Source organism: Mastacembelus armatus, chromosome 13, assembly GCF_900324485.2.
Source record: "Mastacembelus armatus chromosome 13, fMasArm1.2, whole genome shotgun sequence".
Taxonomy (NCBI): domain Eukaryota; kingdom Metazoa; phylum Chordata; class Actinopteri; order Synbranchiformes; family Mastacembelidae; genus Mastacembelus; species Mastacembelus armatus.
Window position 1 is genome coordinate 2,699,531 of NC_046645.1, and position 19,989 is coordinate 2,719,519.

General features: G+C 39.6%; 2 protein-coding genes and 1 long non-coding RNA gene across 4 annotated transcripts; 2 read left to right on the top strand and 1 right to left on the bottom strand.

The window, feature by feature from the left end:
• The first annotated feature begins 1,038 nt into the window (after positions 1-1,038).
• On the top strand, positions 1,039-4,253 carry mmp13b (matrix metallopeptidase 13b). The gene is made up of 11 exons (XM_026330549.1): positions 1,039-1,155; positions 1,294-1,404; positions 1,666-1,793; positions 1,908-2,056; positions 2,178-2,303; positions 2,392-2,547; positions 2,660-2,780; positions 3,001-3,134; positions 3,239-3,398; positions 3,487-3,590; positions 3,683-4,253. Exons 1-11 carry the CDS (start codon positions 1,066-1,068, stop codon positions 3,781-3,783), a joined length of 1,380 nt encoding a protein of 459 aa, XP_026186334.1. The 5' UTR covers positions 1,039-1,065; the 3' UTR covers positions 3,784-4,253.
• A 6,083-nt stretch (positions 4,254-10,336) lies between these two features.
• Positions 10,337-11,319, top strand: LOC113125577 (uncharacterized). Its single transcript, XR_003295164.1, has 3 exons — positions 10,337-10,356; positions 10,468-10,639; positions 10,881-11,319. It is a non-coding gene; the product is annotated as an uncharacterized LOC113125577 (long non-coding RNA).
• Positions 11,320-12,028: 709 nt separating this feature from the next.
• On the bottom strand, positions 12,029-19,729 carry tsku (tsukushi small leucine rich proteoglycan homolog (Xenopus laevis)). 2 transcript variants are annotated; one of them, XM_026298923.1, is made up of 3 exons: positions 19,486-19,729; positions 14,550-14,858; positions 12,029-14,352 (listed from the first exon to the last, which is right to left on the bottom strand). In XM_026298923.1, exons 1-3 carry the CDS (start codon positions 19,498-19,500, stop codon positions 13,612-13,614), a joined length of 1,065 nt encoding a protein of 354 aa, XP_026154708.1. In that variant the 5' UTR covers positions 19,501-19,729; the 3' UTR covers positions 12,029-13,611. The 2 variants fall into 2 exon arrangements, with proteins under 2 accessions (XP_026154708.1, XP_026154707.1); XM_026298922.1 differs by lacking the exon at positions 19,486-19,729 and adding an exon at positions 15,509-16,576.
• Between the last annotated feature and the right edge of the window lie 260 nt (positions 19,730-19,989).

A 19,989-nucleotide genomic window follows, 5' to 3' on the forward strand; every position in this document is an offset into this window, starting at 1 on the left:
GGATTTGTGGGTAAACCAAAGTATCAGGCAGATGTAGATTTTGACCTGATGACAACTTTATTTTGTTAATAAAAAAAGTTTTCATCCCGAGACAGCATATGTTTGTGTACCTAATCTACCTATCACAGCATTCAAAATAAAAGTTGTTGAGATATTTCACTGGATCATTAGGATTGATGAATACCTCCAATAAATGTCATGACTTGCCATCCAGACATTACAAAAGCAGAAAAATGTCTTGTATTTTGTCAGTGTTTAAATGCTGTGATGGGTGATTAATCGTAATTCATGTCATTGTTTTTGTTGTATGCCACTGTGGTTTTCTATCCTGTGAGCAAACGTCCTACAGTTCACCATAACTGAGAACTCCAGGCTCATTTGTATGTTGTGTAACTCCGGTAACTCCAAACAGCAGCACAGACACAAACACAGGAACAAGTGGTTTTAATAATTATCAAACAAAGCCATGAACATCTGTTCCCATGCAAACCAAACATCTACATTGGACCTTTTCACCGTATCTTTCTGTATTTTGATGTATGTTTGTTAGTCACATATCCTAAAACATCTGAACTTAAAATAACAAGATACAGAATGACTATCATGAGACTATGAAAGAATTCCCATGATTCCCCATTTTTATGATGAGGTATTTATTATTTTTTAACTAGTAACAATGGACAGGCTCACCTCTTTTAAATCTGTGAAAAGCATAAGGACCAATGTGCCATGTGATGTTAAAAAAGCGTGTGATGCCTTGCAGCCATTTCCAGTGGATTTATTGGAAAACACCTTAAGTCATCACAATATAGGAAATGTTTGATTAAAGGATTAAAGGTTTTTTGGGGGGGTTGGGTGGGGTCATTGAAGTGCACTGAAACCACAAACACTGAAATTTTACACATACAAGCACATTCTTCACAGACAAATAAGGAAGTGGCTAGGTGATTTTACATGAATCACTGGGACCATGTGAAAAAAAAGACATGGACCCAAAACACTATAAATACCCTCCAGAGTTTCTTGAACCCAGTGACTTGTTTGGACAACACCGAGACAGCAACAATGATAGCTTGTCTGCTGCTGGCGCTGGCCGCTCACTCCTGTGCTCTGCCTCTACTGTCTGCAGACAAAGACAACTGGCTTTTAGCAGAGGTAAGATCTGCAGTCTCTAATTCAGACAATGTAAGCTGCCTTCAAATGGCTTTGTCCTCTTACTCTGCCAACAGGGTAAAGATGAAACTATTTAGTCTTAATTTTTCATGGTCTTCGTTTTTGCTCTCTTTTGAACAGAAATACCTTCGGCGCTTCTATGGCCTTCCAGCTGGTCTCCAGGGTGCACAGAGGTCTTCAGGTGCCTTTCAGGCCAAAATCAAGGAGATGCAGAAATTTTTCAATCTTAAGGTGACTGAATATTTAAACGTTGTACACTATCTACCAGGCTTTAGGGGAAATATTTCCACAGCTTATTTTGATCAGCTGAGGGTTTTGCTGGTTTTGGTTTTCTCTTGTGGCGGGAAAAGGAGAGAAGATAAAATTTCAGTTTGGGCTATATCAAATCTGTTTGTGAGGGGATGAATTCAGGTGCCTGCAGTAAGTAACGCCTGTTATACTTCAGTAACACTTACACCTGTGTGAAATATTTTATTCTCTTGTCTCTTAAAGGTCACAGGGAATCTTGATGACAACACTTTGGAGCTGATGAAGCAGGCCAGATGTGGCGTCCCAGATATTGGGGAGTACAACCACTTCCCTCGACACCTCAAATGGCAAAATAACAATATCACATTCAGGTATGCATTCAATATCTAACTGTGAATATAATAATATAATGCAAATTATGAATTATTCGGAAAATGAACAGCAGTGCCCAGAATTTTATTGTCTCAAATCCCTGAATGTTTCAGGATATTGAATTACACACCAGACCTGAACAAATCTGATGTAGACAGAGCAATCCGCACTGCGCTGAACATTTGGTCTGATGTCACCCCTCTGACTTTTAAGAAGCTGTATAAGGGCATCGCTGACATTATGATCAGCTTTGGATCAAAAGGTACAACTAACCTGAAACAAAGTCTAATATACTTCATATATACAGCATGCTCTGATTAGGTACTCAAAATACATGACGCTTAAAAACTAAACATTAGATTGCCTTTTCTTTTATTCTGAAGAACATGGAGACCACAATCCCTTTGACGGGCCTAATGGGCTGCTGGCTCATGCCTACCCACCTGGTCAAGGTATTGGGGGAGACACTCACTTTGATGAAGATGAACACTGGACCAAAGATTCAGAAGGTAAGAGTACTAATGCTCAACAAAAGTCATTATTTTCTATATATAAATATAAATGTCTGAATAATATTTTGACTCCTTTTCTCTACAGCTTACAATCTGCTTTTAGTGGCAGCTCATGAGCTGGGTCATGCTCTCGGTATGTCCCACTCCTCATACCCAGGCGCCCTGATGTACCCTGTCTACTCATATGTGAAAGGGTTCCCGCTGTCTGTGGATGACATCGAAGGCATTCAGGCTCTCTATGGTGGGATGATTCATGATTTGTGTTTGAGCCAAAAACTAAAATTGGAATGTGAAATTACAACTATTGATTCTGTGAGTTTAACATGCATTAACGCGTAGATGTCAAATTACAGGTCCTAACCCAGACTCAAAGAAAGTAAAGCCAAGGCCTGTTGCACCAAGCAAATGTGACCCCGAGTTGAGTTTTGATGCTATCACAGAGCTCAGAGGGGAGACCATTATCTTCAAAGACAGGTGCAGTAAAACCCATATTGATTCATACATGTACAAGTATGGTTATAGAAAACTTTAGATTTTTATCAACAGGGACTACACTTATATTCACCTGACACCACAGAGTCACAGGGATCCTGTACCAAAAAAATGCTCTATAAAATAATGATGTATTGTTATCATTGAATTGTAGATCAGTTTTTCATGCTATGCGTTGTTAACGTGGTGCATCGTGTTGTAGTTTCTACTGGCGTCTCCATCCTCAGATGCCTGAGCCTGAACAGACCACGATCAAATCCACATGGCCTTTCATCCCCAGCAAGGTGGATGCAGCATACGAGAGCCCAGAAAAGGATATAGTCATTATATTTAGTGGTGAGTAATACAGACATATTCGTATCTTCTGTATATTTGTCATCATTTCTTAGACGTTAGATCGAGTTCTGCATGTGTGGATCAAAACTGTGTTGTATCATCAGGAATCCAAATGTGGGCTTTGAATGGGTATGAACTTTTGGATGGTTACCCCAAGTACATACACAAACTTGGACTTCCCAAGACCATAAGGAAAATAGATGCAGCTGTTTACATCAAAGACATTGGCAAAACCCTTCTCTTCACTGATGAGGAATATTGGAGGTATGTGAAGTTGTATGATCAACATGTTGTATGATCAGCAAGCCCAGAGACATTCTTGCATCTTATTTCCTTTTTTTGTTGCCCACAGCTATGATGAAATGACAGGCACCATGGATCGTGGCTACCCACGATCCATTGAGGACGATTTTCCTGGAATGGATGATGAGTTCGACGCTGCTACTTATAACTACGGTATTGTCACTCCTCATATATCACATTTCAATGGATGTTTTTTCCAGAACTGTGTTGACCTTTATACTGAGTCTTCCATTTCCCTCTTTCAGGATACTTGTATTTCTTCCATGATGACTTGCAGTATGAATACAGTTACACTTCAAGGAAGGTCGTTCGCATCATGAGGACCAACTCCATTCTCAATTGTTGATGAGCTGATCCGTATAAATATAGCTGGCTATATGGCACACAATACATGTTTAAACAAGCCACAGAAAGATGCAGTCCAGAAGTGGACACAAGGAGTTACCCTCAGGAAATGGTTTTTACTAAGTGCTGGACACGTGTAGGTGTAGTATCACTTGTCAGACACGGAATGCTGGAAATTTCCTCGTAAGTGTATTTCGTTAGATAATAGGTATATTTATGTTAAAACTCTATGCAGCAGGGATGTCACTTTGTTAAATTAGATTTTGGGGTAGTTCTAAAAATTGCATTTAAGTTATTTAACTTAACGTTACAGAGCACATACAGTGTTTTTGTACAGACGAGGATTAACACTAACACAAATGTACCTAAAATATCCACTTACTGTATTTTCTTCTTCACCAATTTCATCTTTTGCCATTTTAGCAGTATAACATTTTTTGTGAAATTTATTAAATAAAATTGTGAATATAAGGGAGTCTGTGTGATCTTTGACCAAGGCAGTAAAGGAGTACTGCACTCCTTGGAATGTATTTTGAATAGGGCTGTCAATCAATTAAAATATTTAATCACGATTAATCGCATGATTGTCATGATTTAACTTCTGATTAATCACAACTTAATCACACATTTTTATCTGTCCTAAATGTACCTTAAATTAATATTTTTCAAGTTTTTAATACTCTAATCAACATGGGCATTGACAAACATGGATGCTTTACGCAAATGTATGTTTATTATTAGTGAAAACCCCCAAAACATACAGCATAAAGAACATTGACATGTCTTTCAAAGAACTTGTTCATGTCCATTAAACAAAAAAAGAACATAGAAAAACACAAATGCGCGCTGCCTTAATAAAATTAATTTGCGCTAAAAAAGGATGCATCAATGCGTCTTTTCTATATTTGCTACCTGTCAAAGCCCCACCGCCCGTATTCGGGCCGGAAGTTGTATTTGCTAATGTATTTCCAAAGATCGTCGGCCTAATTTGAATAAAGTCCGACAAACTATATATCAACTGAAAAAAACAAACAGAAATCCTCACGATTCAAATGGTATAAAGCAATTTAGGATTAAATTACCACAGCGACAAGTTAATGGTTAACGAGTACAAACACAACAAGATGGTAATTCCTACCTTTGCTGATGTGTACAGATCCACACATGGACTTAAACATCAGGTGTTGCATCAGTTTTTCCGTCCAGGGAACAAAATCTCTCCAGGTTTTTAGTCCAATACGTTTTTAGACGTATTATCCTTGAGTAAAGCCATAAAACCACCATCCTTCATTTTCAGTCCTCATTGAAAGGTTTTACTTCCGTTTGCTCTCCGGTTGTTTTCGCCGTTTATTTACCACAGACAGACAAACAGATGGTGAGTTTACATTCTGCAGACTCCCGATTAGCTTCTGATTCAACTTCATAAAATCCAAAGTGTCTCCAAACCGCAGCTTTTAACAAAAGGCGCCGATCGTATAATTTTTGTTTGTTCCGCCATTTTCTCAGGTACCTCGCGCACTTTAACGTACAAGCCTAAACGTGCGCATGCGCTACAAGCACACATAGGTGTAGGCCGTTTGTAGTCCGGTAGTGGTAAAACGTGTCTGGCGGACTATTCAACAAAATGTTATATTAATAAGGATTCACAATCGTTACAAAGTGAACAACGATGCATCGAAATAATGACTATTTTCCCCACCACTAATGGACAATGCATTGTGGAAGAAGGCTGAGAATTTGAGGTATTATTTATTCATCATGCACAAACACATGCAACTTGGAAAGGTTTGTTCGAAGCTTTGCAAAAATAATTCAGTAAACATTATATAGAACAGATACACTGTTCCCACTGGAGTTGAATGAGAAAGTGTGTCAAAACATTTGCTGTGGTAGTGCAGATAATTAAAGGCACTTACACTGCCTCACTTATTCAGCTGGTGATGTGCACCTGACCAAAAGTAGCTTCTGCAGTGGCATTCACCAATTTGTCCACTTTAAATTATAACATACTGACAATATTCTACCAAAGATCATATTTATCTATTTTAAAACTGTTGCACAAGAAACTCTTAGTCATGCAGTTGCCTGCAATTTCCACCAGAGGGCACTCCTCTAAAACAGATCGAGTGCATGAAGGTCCTTTGCAAAATATTGCTGATTCAATCTGACTATGCCACACATCAAACAGACTAAGGAAAAATCATGCTAATAAAGACTAATTGCACATTGTATCCTTATCCTTAACCAGCGCAGTGTAATAACATAAAGCCAATTATCTGAACAAAAAGTATTAAAATATGTGTGAGCTGTCCAGTTTTGAAAGCTCAGTAAAGTATCTCTAGCTAAGGTTTAGGAAACAGTGTAGCTGCAGCAGCATAATCCACAGGCCCAATCATGTGGATGTAATTACACTGCAGTGAAGCAGTCACCCCATTTACTCATTTCTGAGGTATTGCGCGGTGTAGGCTGCGTCACCATTGCACAAATCCTACATGCTCATCACTGAAGTTGACTTTCAAGACTGAGCTCCAGTTTACAGGAGCATAGATGATTTATCTGAAAGTAATGTGCCTTTTTTAATGAAATCGAAATTGCCATCTTATACACGTCTTAGAATTAATAGGATGCTACACTTTTTTGTGTGATTTTCTCACTGTTCAGCGTCTGAATTAGAATTGTAATGTTGTGTTGGGTAATTGTAAAAGACGTGCAAGACATGACAAAGAAAACATTTCAACAACAGAGGTCACTGTGTTTGGCAAAGAGCACAGGCTGGGGGAGGATCAGTAACCACTGGAGTTGTTACAGCTGACTCCAGGCCTTAGCAGCAAATGGTTTAAAATTCTCCCTTTTCCTGCAGCTTTACCTTGATGTTTATGATGTTTAGAGATACAAGTTTGTGGCCAGAGGCAAAGCTGCTACGATCCAGTCTTGCAGAGAAAGAAGAGAAAAATAAAAAGTCACAGCACTGTGGTTCTGACATTTTAAGACTTTAATAAATATTTATTTTAGTGTGATCATTGTTTCTTCTATACTTGGATGCTTGTTCCTGAACTGAACAAGTCAGTCTCTAGTTTTGAAATGCTGACGACTTCATTGTTGCTTTTCTTTATAAAGAAGAAAGATCATACATGCAAAACAAAAAACAGCCACACACAAAGTGGTCATTAGTACATGTAAATTAAAAACAACATTAGTTTGTGTTTTAAACCAGTGGCAGCAGACAACACGCCCCAGTCACCTCAATAAGGAACTCTACTTCTTTCAAAACTGGCCAATACCGTCATCAGGATAATTGCATGGTAAAATCTGCATCAGTGAAGAGCCGAGCACAAATGGCTTCATTCAAAGTTGCTTACAGAATTGCCCAATGCAAAATGTGCTCCGAGGATGTTTGGTTACACAGGTACAGGGTGGAGACGTTGGGGCGTTGTAGCAAGGATGTGAAAGGTGGTAAGAACTATGACAACAGTAAACAAACACTACACAGACAAATATTTATCCCATACCGTTGTAAATGTCCAAAAATTAAAAATCACACACGATAGCAAACAGTGTATTCTCCTCACTGCTGTAGACGTAGTGTCTATTCTGCTGGATGGGACAACCACCACAAAACTGAAAGCTATCCTAACTGTTAAACAGTACAGTTGCAAAACATATCTGTGGCATTTCGGGTGATTTTGAAGGACAAGTGAATGGAGCTACTGACACCAAAGTAGGGACTGACAAAACAAGTTGGGGAACCACAGTATTGGGGTGATGGAGGACAGGCGGGGCTTGAAAATCCACCCTCCAGTACAGATTCCAATTAGAGCAAGTATTTGTCAAATATTGAAGAAATTGTATCACTGAAGATGTTACTGAAAAAAGTTGATGAGAAACAGCAACCAAAGTCAAAAAAGGTGGTATCCTTTGAGGAAAATGTTAACATAGCCCAGCCCAGTGACTCCTGATTGAAACCAGATGGATGAAAATGACCAAGGGGAGAGCAATCTGAGGAAATATCCCTTTTCCTCCAGGAAACTCCTTCCACAGACTGTCAAGATGAGAAGAGCGTTACCACTTTTTTTTCTACATGGAAAAGTAGAAGATCATTACATTTTTACATTTGATAGACACAAATACATTCACAACATGCATTTGACAATATGCATGTCTTATCCACTCTGCTTATTTTCATCTACCTTCTGTGTAGTGTGGGTACTGCTCATGTCTGCATGATGTTATTCTTCCTTTTCCCTCAATAGAACTGAACTGAACTGAACAATCTGAGGACATAGTGTTTGAAGGAAAAGGCGCCGTCTGTGTTTCTTCCTCCTAGATGCTGGAATGTGGACAAAATCAGACTCTGCTACAAGTTGAACCATTAGTTTGCAAATCTGACCAGATGTGACCCAGAGGCAGATACAACTGTGCTGTAAATGTTTATTCAGTTATGGTTTATGGGTCAGTTCATTTAAAAATACAAATGCAAACAAGTTTCTGAAGTTATGATAATGCTGTTGTAGCCCAAAGAGTTTTCAAACTTTTATGTGAAAAATGCTTCTTATTATGTTCTGTGTTAGAAAACACAAGCCAAAATAGAAATCAGCCAGTTGTCTGTGAGTAGCACGATAGGGGATTCATTCCTTGACAAGCAAAGTCATGCTTTTCTCTCACATACAGTACCTGATGTAACATGTTAGGCTCAGCAATAGCCTGAAACTAGTAGATCAAGGCCTAGTTGATATTGAATATACTGGTCTAACAAGAGCAATAAGGTGAGAATGGGATGACACCAGCACACAACCATTCTCAATTTCACAAAACATGCCAGCAAGTGAAGCAGATATCTAACAAAAGCTTAAAAACAGTGTTAGGAGCTATGGCAGCAAAGTACAGAAAGAAATCCTAATCAAACTATTATGGTGCCACGATACTGAGCTAGAATATCCATAAGATGGTCCTCCACCAGTGTGACCCCTTGGAACGAAACACTTATCCCAGGTTCTGACAAAGACGATAAACAGGGTCTAGTACATACACATCCAAAAAACCTCAAGTGCTGCATCAAAAAACAAAGGAGAAGGAAAAGTGTCAGGATTGTGCCTAAGGCTGTACCCAAAAAAACGACATTTTGAAAGAGAATGAAGGGTTTTATCGTGGGGTTATGAAAGGAGCAAAGCTGCTGAGAGAGATGAGAATGGAAACAGCAGGAGAGAAGCTTCACCATCAGAGAATCAGGTGCTGCCATGGGGGAGAGTTAGATGAGCTTCATTTGTCCTCAGAGACACGGGAGAACAGTAAGTCTGTGTCTTGGGCAGGTGAGAACTGACAGGGTGAGCCAAGCGCTTGCTCACCTTGCGGCAATTTTGTTAGACAGGTACAGGGTGGAGCTGTTGTGGCGTTGACCCAGATGGAGCAGTATAGCAAGGATGTGAAGTGTGGTAAGAACTATGACAACACCAAATAAACACTACACAGACAAATGTTTATCATTCAGGTGGTGGTGACCTGTATGATTGGGACTCTGCAGACTAACACTGTCAAATACGTCCATATAAAGGACGAAGCTGTTTGCTTTTGTCTGGCTTTAAAAAAGCATCAGGAAATAAATTCAGGGAAAAAAAACAGAAACATTTCTGTTTAGCATAAATTTTTGGTTTTCTTCTTTTCATTTTACTCATCTTGAGTCCAGTAATATTTTTCTGATAGTCCTTAAGGTTGGGAGCTACTGAATGTCAGCTTCAATCATGTGCATACCCTTGCAAATGTCAAAGGTCAAACTAAAAACATTATTGTGTTTAAGTCATTTCATTTTCACTGTTTACATTATTTGCATTACTTGCTAACAATGTGTGTCCAACAGATATTTGCAGAAGGCCCAATAATGCCATGCACTGGTGCAGACCTCAACAGCTCTTTGTGGCCTGTGACACAAAGAGCTGAACTTTTGTCAGTGTGAAAAACAAAACCTCTGTGCTGAGCTGCAGTGCGCTGACACAGTGCCTTGGTGTCTATTGTCACCGCAGCACAACAAGCCAAAGGGCATTCAGCACATTAATGCATCAGATTCACTCTGATCAGATGATTCAACTCTTTCTTGGAAAAAGGTTAACCTCTCAATTTCTACACTAAAGTTTGAAAAATGTGCTTTTGTAGTGACATATTTCACTGCGTCCTCCAGGAATAAATATTAAAACCTTGCAGCACTTTGAGCTCATTGTTGAAGCAAAGTGAATTAGCTGCTTGGGTAGCTTGATCCTCCAGTCGAGCTATCGGGGAAGGTCAAATTACATTTGTTTGATAGTTGTTCAGGCAAGAACAGAGTCCTTAATAAAGACACCCTGGTTCTGCTTGTCTGAATTAATTATACACAGTTCAAAGCGTCTCTCTGCTTTGAAGTAATTACAACTCAGAGCCAGGCTACTGCGGAGAAGCAAATGATTACCTTTACATTTCGTCAGTCACACCTCCCACCCATAAACAGCACATCTAGATTAAGTTTTCGAAGATAAATGATTAAAATCTTCTGTCTGCTGCTGGTGTACTTTGAAAAACACAACAAAAACAAGAAAAGCCAGCTGATGAAGTAAGTTTATATTTGGTAAAAGCTGAGGCAAGAAATTCATCTTGTTCAGACTTGTATAAATGTGAAAATGATTTGACATCTGCATAAAATACACCTGTTTTTGTTTTTCAGAGATCAGGGAAAACACGGCTCGCTGACTCATTGTTACTCTTTTCCCCTTATCCACAGACAGCAACCTGAAAAGGTCTCTGATAATTATTCAGAAGAGAAATAACGCTTCCATCCACAAAAGCAAGATGTCATGAAGTGATAAAAGTTCTCAGTGTTCTGTGGACATATTTGTGTGCGTCTTTATTTACTTTCCTATTGACGTGCTGTTTCTCTAATGTTAAACAACCACATTTCAATTAGATATCTCTGTTCTCCTTTGTGAGTTCATCAGGGTGTGTTTTCCCGTGTTCAACTCAAATGTCAACATTTCTGCTGAGAGATTTATTGATCTGTGTAAAAGCCCTTTTCACCTGTGAGATACTGAAAGAAGCGCCCTGACAAATTGTGTTTCGTTGTGTGTTTTCTCTGGGCAGAGAGTGATACACGAGGACTGGTCCAAATGTATCATAAGGACTGCATGTGGACACATCTGTGCATGGCCCAGCCTTGACAGAGGGACATTGTTAGGAGCAAAATGAATTCTAAATGAGGCATGTGACCAGACCTTTATTTGCCACTTTCTGTTTACATGCTTGTTTTATGCTTCACAGAAATGTAATCGTCAGATTTCAGATTCTTATTTTACTTGGATCAGTCACAGCAGTGACACTACCTCACTTTTGATTGGGAACCTGTTTTGTTGTTGCATTCCCCTAATGACTAATTTTGAGAAATAATTTTTGATAAATGTCTGGTTGCTAAACAAGCCAGTGTTTCAGGACACGGACAAACAATCACAAACATCTGGAAGAGTTTTCTGCACAGTCAATCCGCTGAGGGCCCTCGGGCAGCCTCCCATCCACGTGAAGGAAATACAGCCACATTCACACATAAGCAGAGTTAAAAAGACTCAAGACAAGCAAAGAAATTCTTCTTTTGTTTAAAGACCTACTAAAGATTCTGTTTTCTCTGGCTCAGTTTTCAAGAAATAACACTTAGAATCCAATGCTGATGCGATCTGGGAAAACCCCTTGGTTTTCAGCCTTTTGTTTATATCTGGTTGTCTTGGAGTTTAGATGATGTTTCACAGAGAGGAGGGCATAATGGGAATGTTTTCTGTCTCACAGGACACATATTGCCTCACACAGACACAGGAGATCTGTGAAACCTGGATCTTTCTGCTTTCTCAGCTCATTCCTAGTCACCTCTTTGGCAGGTCTAGTGTGGCATGGTAACCTGCCAAATACTGACAATGTTTGACTACTTTAGTGTTTTCTACTCAAAACCACAAGTGTGCATATGTGTCTGTGTATCCAGACACCTAAAGTAAGAATAAAGCTTTTTACACAACATGTTTCCTGAATTGTAAAACTGAAGAAAAACTGCTGTCAGGCTAAACGGCTGAGATTAAGCTTTCCTCCTGTCCTGTAGAGTCACACCCTGCTATGACTCAGTCCTAGTCGACTTTGAAAAACATGATTACCAGAGCTCAGTGTTGACACACTTTCCTTCTATGTGGTTCAACGTAACAATTGTTATTTTTACATCATTCATCATACAACATTCATTCAAACCACGAGCGTGAGAATAGTCTGTTTATTTCACATATGATTCATACATGTATAAAGTTATATACAACATCTTACATACATACAAATATAAACCTCTACACCAAGACCGGGCTCATCTGACGTTCAGTCCTTTAAATTCTCAAAGCAAAAACACTAAAGGCCCCGAGCTGCTACAGATTGCCAATATTCACAAAACCAAATATGCAGTCTTGAGGCTGATCATCATATTAGAAATACCACAGGAATGCTAAGGTACAGTGAACAGCAGGTAAGTGTTTAAATTTGAAATACGTGACAGTTGTCATATTTCAATGCTTAAATATCTTCAATGGTTCAACTGGATACTGGTGTAACAGCAGGTCAAAATACAACACGTCTACTCCTGTTGTGTAATCAAACATGACACAGATCAGTGAGCATCATGTCAAAGGCTGTGTCCACCCAATTTGTAAAGGCTATAAACCGAACTTGGTGTCACTTTGAGAATAAACTGTCCTAACACAAAGGACAATGTGTAAGATTTGGGCTGGTGATTATGGACAAAAAAATTCAAAACACTGAAATGGTCACGGTCAGTTTCATGTAACCACAAAGGATTTCCTCAACTAGGTCACAGTCTCTGCTGCAAGTTTCCCACCCACATAATGTTAAGTAAAAGAATTGTGGTCCTTGGATCATATAGTTTTACACTTTGGTAAATATTCTTAATACCTTACCAAAGATGAGAAGACTGATACTACTCTCAGGCCTGTACATGTCCAGACAGCAGTCTGTTAGCTTAGCTTAGCATCAGGATTAGAGACAGGGAACCAGCTACCCTTGTTCTGAGGTTAAAATTCACCTAATCAACAGGACATATCTCATATTTCTTTCACACAAACACTGAAGTGTAACAATGACAAGACTCCAGGAAGACACCACACTGGCAAAGGAATAGTTTCCTCTGAAGATAAAAGAAACTCCTGACCTGTTAATTATGTGACCTTCAGACAAAGCCAGGGTAGCTGTTTCATCTTGTTTCCAATCTCTGAGATAAGCTAAGCTAACTGGCTCTAGCTTTGTATTCAACAGACAGATAGACCTTTTCATCTAACACTCGCCTGGAAAGCCCAAAATGTTGAACTACTCCTTTAATCGTTTCAATAATGTATCATAGTCAAGCTCACATGAAAAGTCTTTAGTGGTTTTAAAACAGTTAAATATTCTTCAGTGTGGATATTAGGAGAAAATGTGGAATAAGTGCAAATAACATTTAAGATGGTCCCATTTTAAATGAATGTGCAAATATTATTTAAAGTTTTGGATTCATAAAACAACCTCTAATGGTTTGGATGATGATGTGTGTAAAGAAATAAAACAACCTATTCTGTGCTATGGAAAATGTTGCTGTTATTGATTTTTCTAAGAGGTCCAGCATTTATTTGTGAGAGAGTTAATGAAGATTACATCAAACCTTTAAGACATTTTCCAAACTTTCACCTTGAGGTAATTGAATGAGAGTAACACAAAAAAAACTGTTTGCATATCAAACAGATAAGGCACAACTCTGACATCAGGATAATAAGCCGTGGTCCACACTTGTCCCCAGACGGTCTCATAGCATGATGCCCTCCATATTACAGTTGATCACCTCATTGTTTTGGGCCTGCCCCAGCTGTGGGTGGAACTGCCCCTGTTTCTGGGTCCTCCAGCAGTGGATGCTTCTTCCCAGTGTAATGCTCTTAATACTGGGCAGGTGGCTTAGCATGTTATTTGGCAAGGAGGCCATACCAGAACCAGACAAATGCAGCTCCTGCAGGGAGCCCAGTCCACTAAAAACAGCAGGGCTCAAAGTCTTCAGTTTGGGGTTGTGTGAGAGATCCAGAACCTGAAGGCTCTGTAGGCCCTTGAAGCTGTGTGGTTCAATTTCTTGAAGCTCTTGGAGGCCACTGATAGATAAATAACTCAGGTCTTTTAGCTGAGCGAAGACTCCCTCCTTGATCTTTGTGATGGGGTTACCATCCAGATTAAGGTACCTCAGGGGAAGTCCTAGCAGTCTTGGCACACTTGACAGCTGGTTTGCTGACAGAGTTAAACTTTGAATGTGCAACACCTTTCCATGTAAACTTGTGGAGACCGACACAAGCTTGTTATGAGAAAGATCCACGCTGACAGCCTCACCATTAATTCTAGTAGCAAATATATCCATGTCAAATTCCTGGAAGCTATTGTGGCTGAGGTCAACCTCGGCAAGAGGGAGGGCAGAGAAGCAGTTTGGGGAGAGCCACTGCAGATCATTGTGACTCAGATCCAGAGTCTCGAGGTAACGCAGCTTGGACAAAGCATTTGGGCTTACCTGAAACCAAGAAGGCAGGGCAGAGATCAATAAAAACAATAATAGATAGTTAAGCAGTGAGTTGCAAGGGAATAATATTTTGAAGATACACTGAAATAAAAAAAAAAAATACATCAACATATTACTGACATATATCAAGAAAAACACCACTTGTTAGAAACCTATTTCTATTTATTAGCTCTAATTTAACCACTGACCTTTGTTATATGGTTGCTGCTGAGGTCCAAGCTGATGAGGGTGGTGTAGCCTGGACCGGCTAACATGGTGTCACTAAGTGGCCCAATGCCGTTGGAGGACAGGTCCAGGTAGGCAGTGTCCAGTGGAATGGGGATGGGCATAGTGCTTGGCCCCAACCCTCGACAGTCCACCCTGGTCAGGCTGAAGCTGTCGAACAGGCCAAAGCTTTCCACCTCACAGCGGCAACCAGGGTGGCAGTTCTTCACGTCGCTGCACTGGACTGCTGCCAGCAGCGACAGGCCAAAACACAGAAGAAGCACCATCATGCTCTGGAGAGACAGCAAATTTATTATTTGCATTTGAAACCTTTTTAACCACACCACTCGCAGTGAAGTTTGAAAAAAAAAAAATCTATTCTTTATCATGTTCAAGTCAGCTCACTGAGAAATTACCATTTTTCAGATCAGAACAATACACCTTGTTTGTGTACACTCCTGAGAAGAGCTAGCACGAGCCAAATGCATTCTTCATGGTATTTGTTAAGCTTTGTGAAAGGCTTTTTTGTGCAACTTGAGTAGCCCCAGTTTCCCTCCGTCTTAGTTTCCCTAGTCATGTCACATAAATTAAAATCAAAAAGTTAATTTGCACTTTCTCAGTTTACTCTCAACAATAAAATATGAAAATATGAACATTTGAGTCTATTGTAAATCAAGACCCTTAAATATGAGATGTGCCAGTTTTCTGAGCTCATCCTCTGTGCCTCAGCGCGTAAAGACAAAAAACTCATTCAGAAACAACTGCTGAATACTGCCATTCAATCAAATACTACAAAAGCACTGCAAAACAAATTAAACAAAGTCTGCACATCCCAAAATTATGGATTACTACTTCAGTAACAATTCACAAAGAAACAAATAAACTACAGTAGACGCACATGAATAAAAACTGCCAAATCAAAACAGAAAAGAACCTAGTGTACCTTTTTATCAGTTGTTGACTGGGGCCCTTCTGTGCATCTGTCATGTGCAAATGAGAGTTGAACAGAGCTCACCCAGTTCATCTTAAGCAATGCGTGTACATACACACACACACACACACAAGCACAAGCACACAAGTAAATATGAAAACTGGACAGAGGTTAAGAGTTGTGTAATAAAGAGAAATGAACAGTCACGGTCAAGTCACCCAGGCATGACACAGCACACTTTTACAGCAGTACAGCCAAGTGAGAAACTGAATTATAGTTTAAGTCATGCTGAAGTTGATGCACAATCTTACAATGAATTGTAGTGGTCGTGCTTTAAGGCATTTTTCAAGCATTTTTCATTAGCGAAGCTGGACTTTCATCTCTTTAGTGATGTGCTTTCAAGAACAATTAAATAAATAGAGCTCTGTCATGTGTTTGTTTTAAATTCTGTCTTTCAAGGTATGCAGTTAAGTCCCACTCATTGACTAAGTGGGCCTGTTATTTATGTTGGCTTATGTAAGATGATGGGTGTATAGCTGCATAGTACTTATGAGTCAACATGCTAATTATCACAGCCCAAAGTCTGCTGCTCTTTACCTCTGTGCAGAGTTTGTTTTGTTTTAACCCCTGAACTTCCCGCTACTTCTAGCTGCTTGTAATCCTGATAGTGTAGGAGTTGTGTAATGCAATATAATGGTGTGAATGAATTAGGGCTAGTGTTTGACTCACTCTGTCTGTTGAACTGAAACTTTGCTTGTTGCTATTGTTTTTTAAAAACTTTATGAATTGGCAATGTCTTCTAACTTCTAGGTAACTTTCAAATGAATAATATTTTAATATTAGTATTTGGCTGCACCAAATACTCGAGTAAATCGATGAATTCGATTACTTGACTTAATGAGAGGTAAATTCGTTGAGGTAAATTCTTTGCCTCGAATATTCGTTTAATTACTATCACTTGCATTATTGGACCTGCTAAGCATAGGGATCATTGTTCCACACGGACCATAATCACTGTCGCACAATGCATTTCTGTATCAAAAGTTGGCGCTATAGCAGAGAGCAACACCGTCCATAAAAGGCAGAAAATGTCCAAAGTTTGGGATCATTTCAAACCTAAAAAAGATGACAACACGGTGCAATGTGTGTCTTGTAAAGTAGAACTGGAGACCCACAACAACACTTCATCAGAGCTTCGACATCTGCCCAGAGTTCCTCCAGCTGCAAATGCCAATGTGCAATGTGTCTATCAAATTAAGATGATTACACACATCTGTTAGGCTCCAGCAGATCCCTGTGACCCTGGTTAAGGAATAAGCGGGTATAGATAATGGATGGATGGATGGATGGGTAAACACATCTGTCACTCAGAAAAAAAATGAACAAGATGTGGTTGAGCTCCTCTAAAGTTAAATAGTCCACCCATTGATCGAAGGGAAGGATAGAGCTGCTTCATATGCTAACAAACTACAGGTTACAGAAAGCTTTGCCTTGTTACTAGATCACAGAGAAACCATATGCAGGCTAAACATAGGAAACTGCCTATAAAACCAATTTTTGGGGGGTTTTTTGTTGTTTGTTTTACATCTAACACACTTCAGCCACTCGTCACATCTGTGTGGTTTTGCAGCCACATTCATCCTTCCCTCCTTCTGTTCCTGCATCCTTCACTCATCCTGCAGCAAGCTTTGCGAACCATCTACACCAGGTGTTCCTCTCAACCTTTCACCAGTAAATCTCGGCTTACAGCAAACTGCTGCCGGAGCCGCCTTCAAATCAGGCACATTCCAACTACTGCAATTACCCTGCAACAGCAGTTAGGCCACAGTCATGCTGACTTTCACTCGGCATTATAAAAATGCAGTTGGATCTCTTTCAACTTGTCTGCAATATAACATTATGTCATCCAAAAAGGTGTTGGCCAATCACAGGCATGCTGACATGAATTGCTGGTGTGTTATTATGTAACATAAACAGCGATTTTATGCCGTTTACCTTGAGAAGGATACGTCAGATAAAACAGTTGACGTATTTTCATTGTCACACCGTGAACATGAAACAACACACCCTCATTAACAGAGCCCTTTGCAGCGGTTTAACGTGAGTCAAATGTCTGTGTGAATCCAGTCTCAGAGGCGTGAACCTCCTGAGTGGACAATTGGCACAGGCCTGTGAAATCACGCCCTAACACCTTCTCACTTTCAATAGTCTTTTCACACCTTTAAATCCTGAGAGAGCATCATAGCAACCTGTACTGTTCTCTGAGGATTAGTTATCAGCCATTAGTTGTTATGTAACATTTACAGTAGTAAGTACTTTTTCATCCTACTAAGTTCTGTATTGTCACCTCACAACTACAGGCAGACTTTTTTAATAACTTTACCACTGTGATAATCCAATCACAAGATAGTGTTATCAGTGTAAGCATGATGTGTGTCAAAAGTCAATATACCAACACATTTATGCTGATTTAAGTTAAATTAAATATGTTTATGAGCTGAGGTGGGTAAACCTGATCTAAACACATGCAAAAAAGTAAGAAACTCCACACTTATAGTAGAAGAGAGAGGGAAACTACCTAACATAATACAGATTTATCCATTTTAACATTTTTTTTTGAAGTATGGCTTCTGTGCCATACCTCATCCAGCCCTCTGCAGCGTTCTGATGTATTGTTCATGTCACCGAGACCACTCTGTCCTGATTTAATCTTCAAGTTGAAGGTTGAAAACTGTGTAATTAGAAAATGGATGCCACACTAATCCTTTTAAGCCAAATTAGTGCATGACAGTGAGAAGGAGGCTGGGAGTTTAAATTAAATAGATGGTACTTAAGTGTTTTAAAACAATTAGGACAGCTACGATTATGGTGAATACATACATTCAAATGCAAGGAGACTGAGCAAAACCATCCAGCAGTTTGGCTTAAACCTTGAACAGGTAGTATTTCAGAAAAATGATGAAAGATTTACTGCAGGTGTAGTGGCTGATTTCTGTTTGTTTCTCAGATAAACTTAAGTTTATATTAAAATTAGCATAATTTACCAGAGAAGCAGAAAAGTGCCAGAATCCATCTATTACAGTTTGTTTGTATCATTTACTTTCAATTTACCACATTTCAGAAGGCAATTTGACTGTTTTTATGACATTTACCTCACAGCAGGTTTAGATTTTACACAAAAAGTCTATTTAGAAAATACGACTGATTGATGCATATTTTACTAGTGGAAAGTAAAAGCTTACCATGAGTGGCAACAGTATTTTTACATAACAGTAATGCCACTTTTAGAGAAGATCTAATATTTTCTTCAAGCACCATGTTTCTGCTATAAAACCAGCAGATATCCCAAGCTGTTTCTGACACATTCTCCCCTCCTGTATCACAAAAGTCAGACCAACTGTGTCACATTTGTCCCTCTCTGCATTACCACGAAGTGAACCTCCATGCCATGCCCTGGGAAGTTTAGAGTATGAAGTGTGCACATCTCTGCAGATCAGATTTCTTGCAGCAGTACGTGGCAAACCGGGGCGCAGAGACCTGCACTGCAGCCTTTTCACATAAACTGCACAACTACAGTTATTACTTTTTATTGCCTGTAATAAGATCGTAAATATCAGCCCCGCCCCTCGAAGCTGTCAGTCACAGCTCCACACGTAACATCTGCGGGCATCACGCACCAGAGTTCGCACACTAACTACACAAAGTTTGTCTTTTTTGTCCCCCCTCTTTCTCTGTCTGAATAATCTGCGGTGCGGACACACAAAGGCCGGTCAGTTCAGTCGGGACACCGAGGGCGGTTTCTTAAACACAAGAGGCAAAACGTGAAATCTGATCTGACCGCGGGGACCACGGCTCTGTCCGAAGCTGAGACACGAAGATTTCACAGACCGGTCCAGACAAGCACAACGGGCCTTAAGTGAAACTATAAAAAAAACAACTGTCCTGTTTTAATTACTTTTCTCGTCAGCTCATGTTCCGACCAAACTTACTTTACTGCTCTTCATCCTGACAGTCCGCTTTTCCTTCGGCCGTTCTTCACTTCACGGCTCCCATTTTTTTTCCAAAACCCCTGTAGCGCTGCTGAGTCCCGGTGGTTTGTCTCTCTTTCTGCTGGTCTACGTGAGCTCCACAGACCCCCGTGTGAGTCTGCACCGCCACAATAAACTGACAGGAGCTGGAAACACTGGAAACACACTCGTCTGTTCCCATCCCATTAAGTCCTGCCTGCTGCCTTCGCCTCGTTTTTTTTTTTTTTTTTTTTTTAACCGCTGTCAATTGAGTCAGTTTACACAATAAGAGCACATCCTGTCGGTGATTTCCAAAACAAAATTATTCAAACGGTTTAATTGAATTTCGTTATTTCGTTATGTTAATGGTTGTAGCTAGATATCCGGAATAAAGTTAAAGTTAAAGTCGTAAAGTCATATTGATGTTGCTATGTTTTTCATCGTGTTGCTTAGGTTACTGTTGCTATGGTGTATTAATCTAACTAA

Coding starts and splice junctions, on each gene's coding strand:
- mmp13b (XM_026330549.1), top strand. CDS start 1,066: ATGATAGCTTGTCTGCTGCTGGCGCTGGCCGCTCACTCCTGTGCTCTG. Junction 3,399..3,486: donor ACTGATGAGGAATATTGGAG/GTATGTGAAGTT, acceptor TGTTGCCCACAG/CTATGATGAAATGACAGGCA. Junction 3,591..3,682: donor CGCTGCTACTTATAACTACG/GTATTGTCACTC, acceptor TCCCTCTTTCAG/GATACTTGTATTTCTTCCAT.
- tsku (XM_026298922.1), bottom strand. CDS start 15,589: ATGAACTGGGTGAGCTCTGTTCAACTCTCATTTGCACATGACAGATGC. Junction 14,859..15,508: donor AGTCAACAACTGATAAAAAG/GTACACTAGGTT, acceptor CTGTCTCTCCAG/AGCATGATGGTGCTTCTTCT. Junction 14,353..14,549: donor GCAGCAACCATATAACAAAG/GTCAGTGGTTAA, acceptor TCTTGGTTTCAG/GTAAGCCCAAATGCTTTGTC.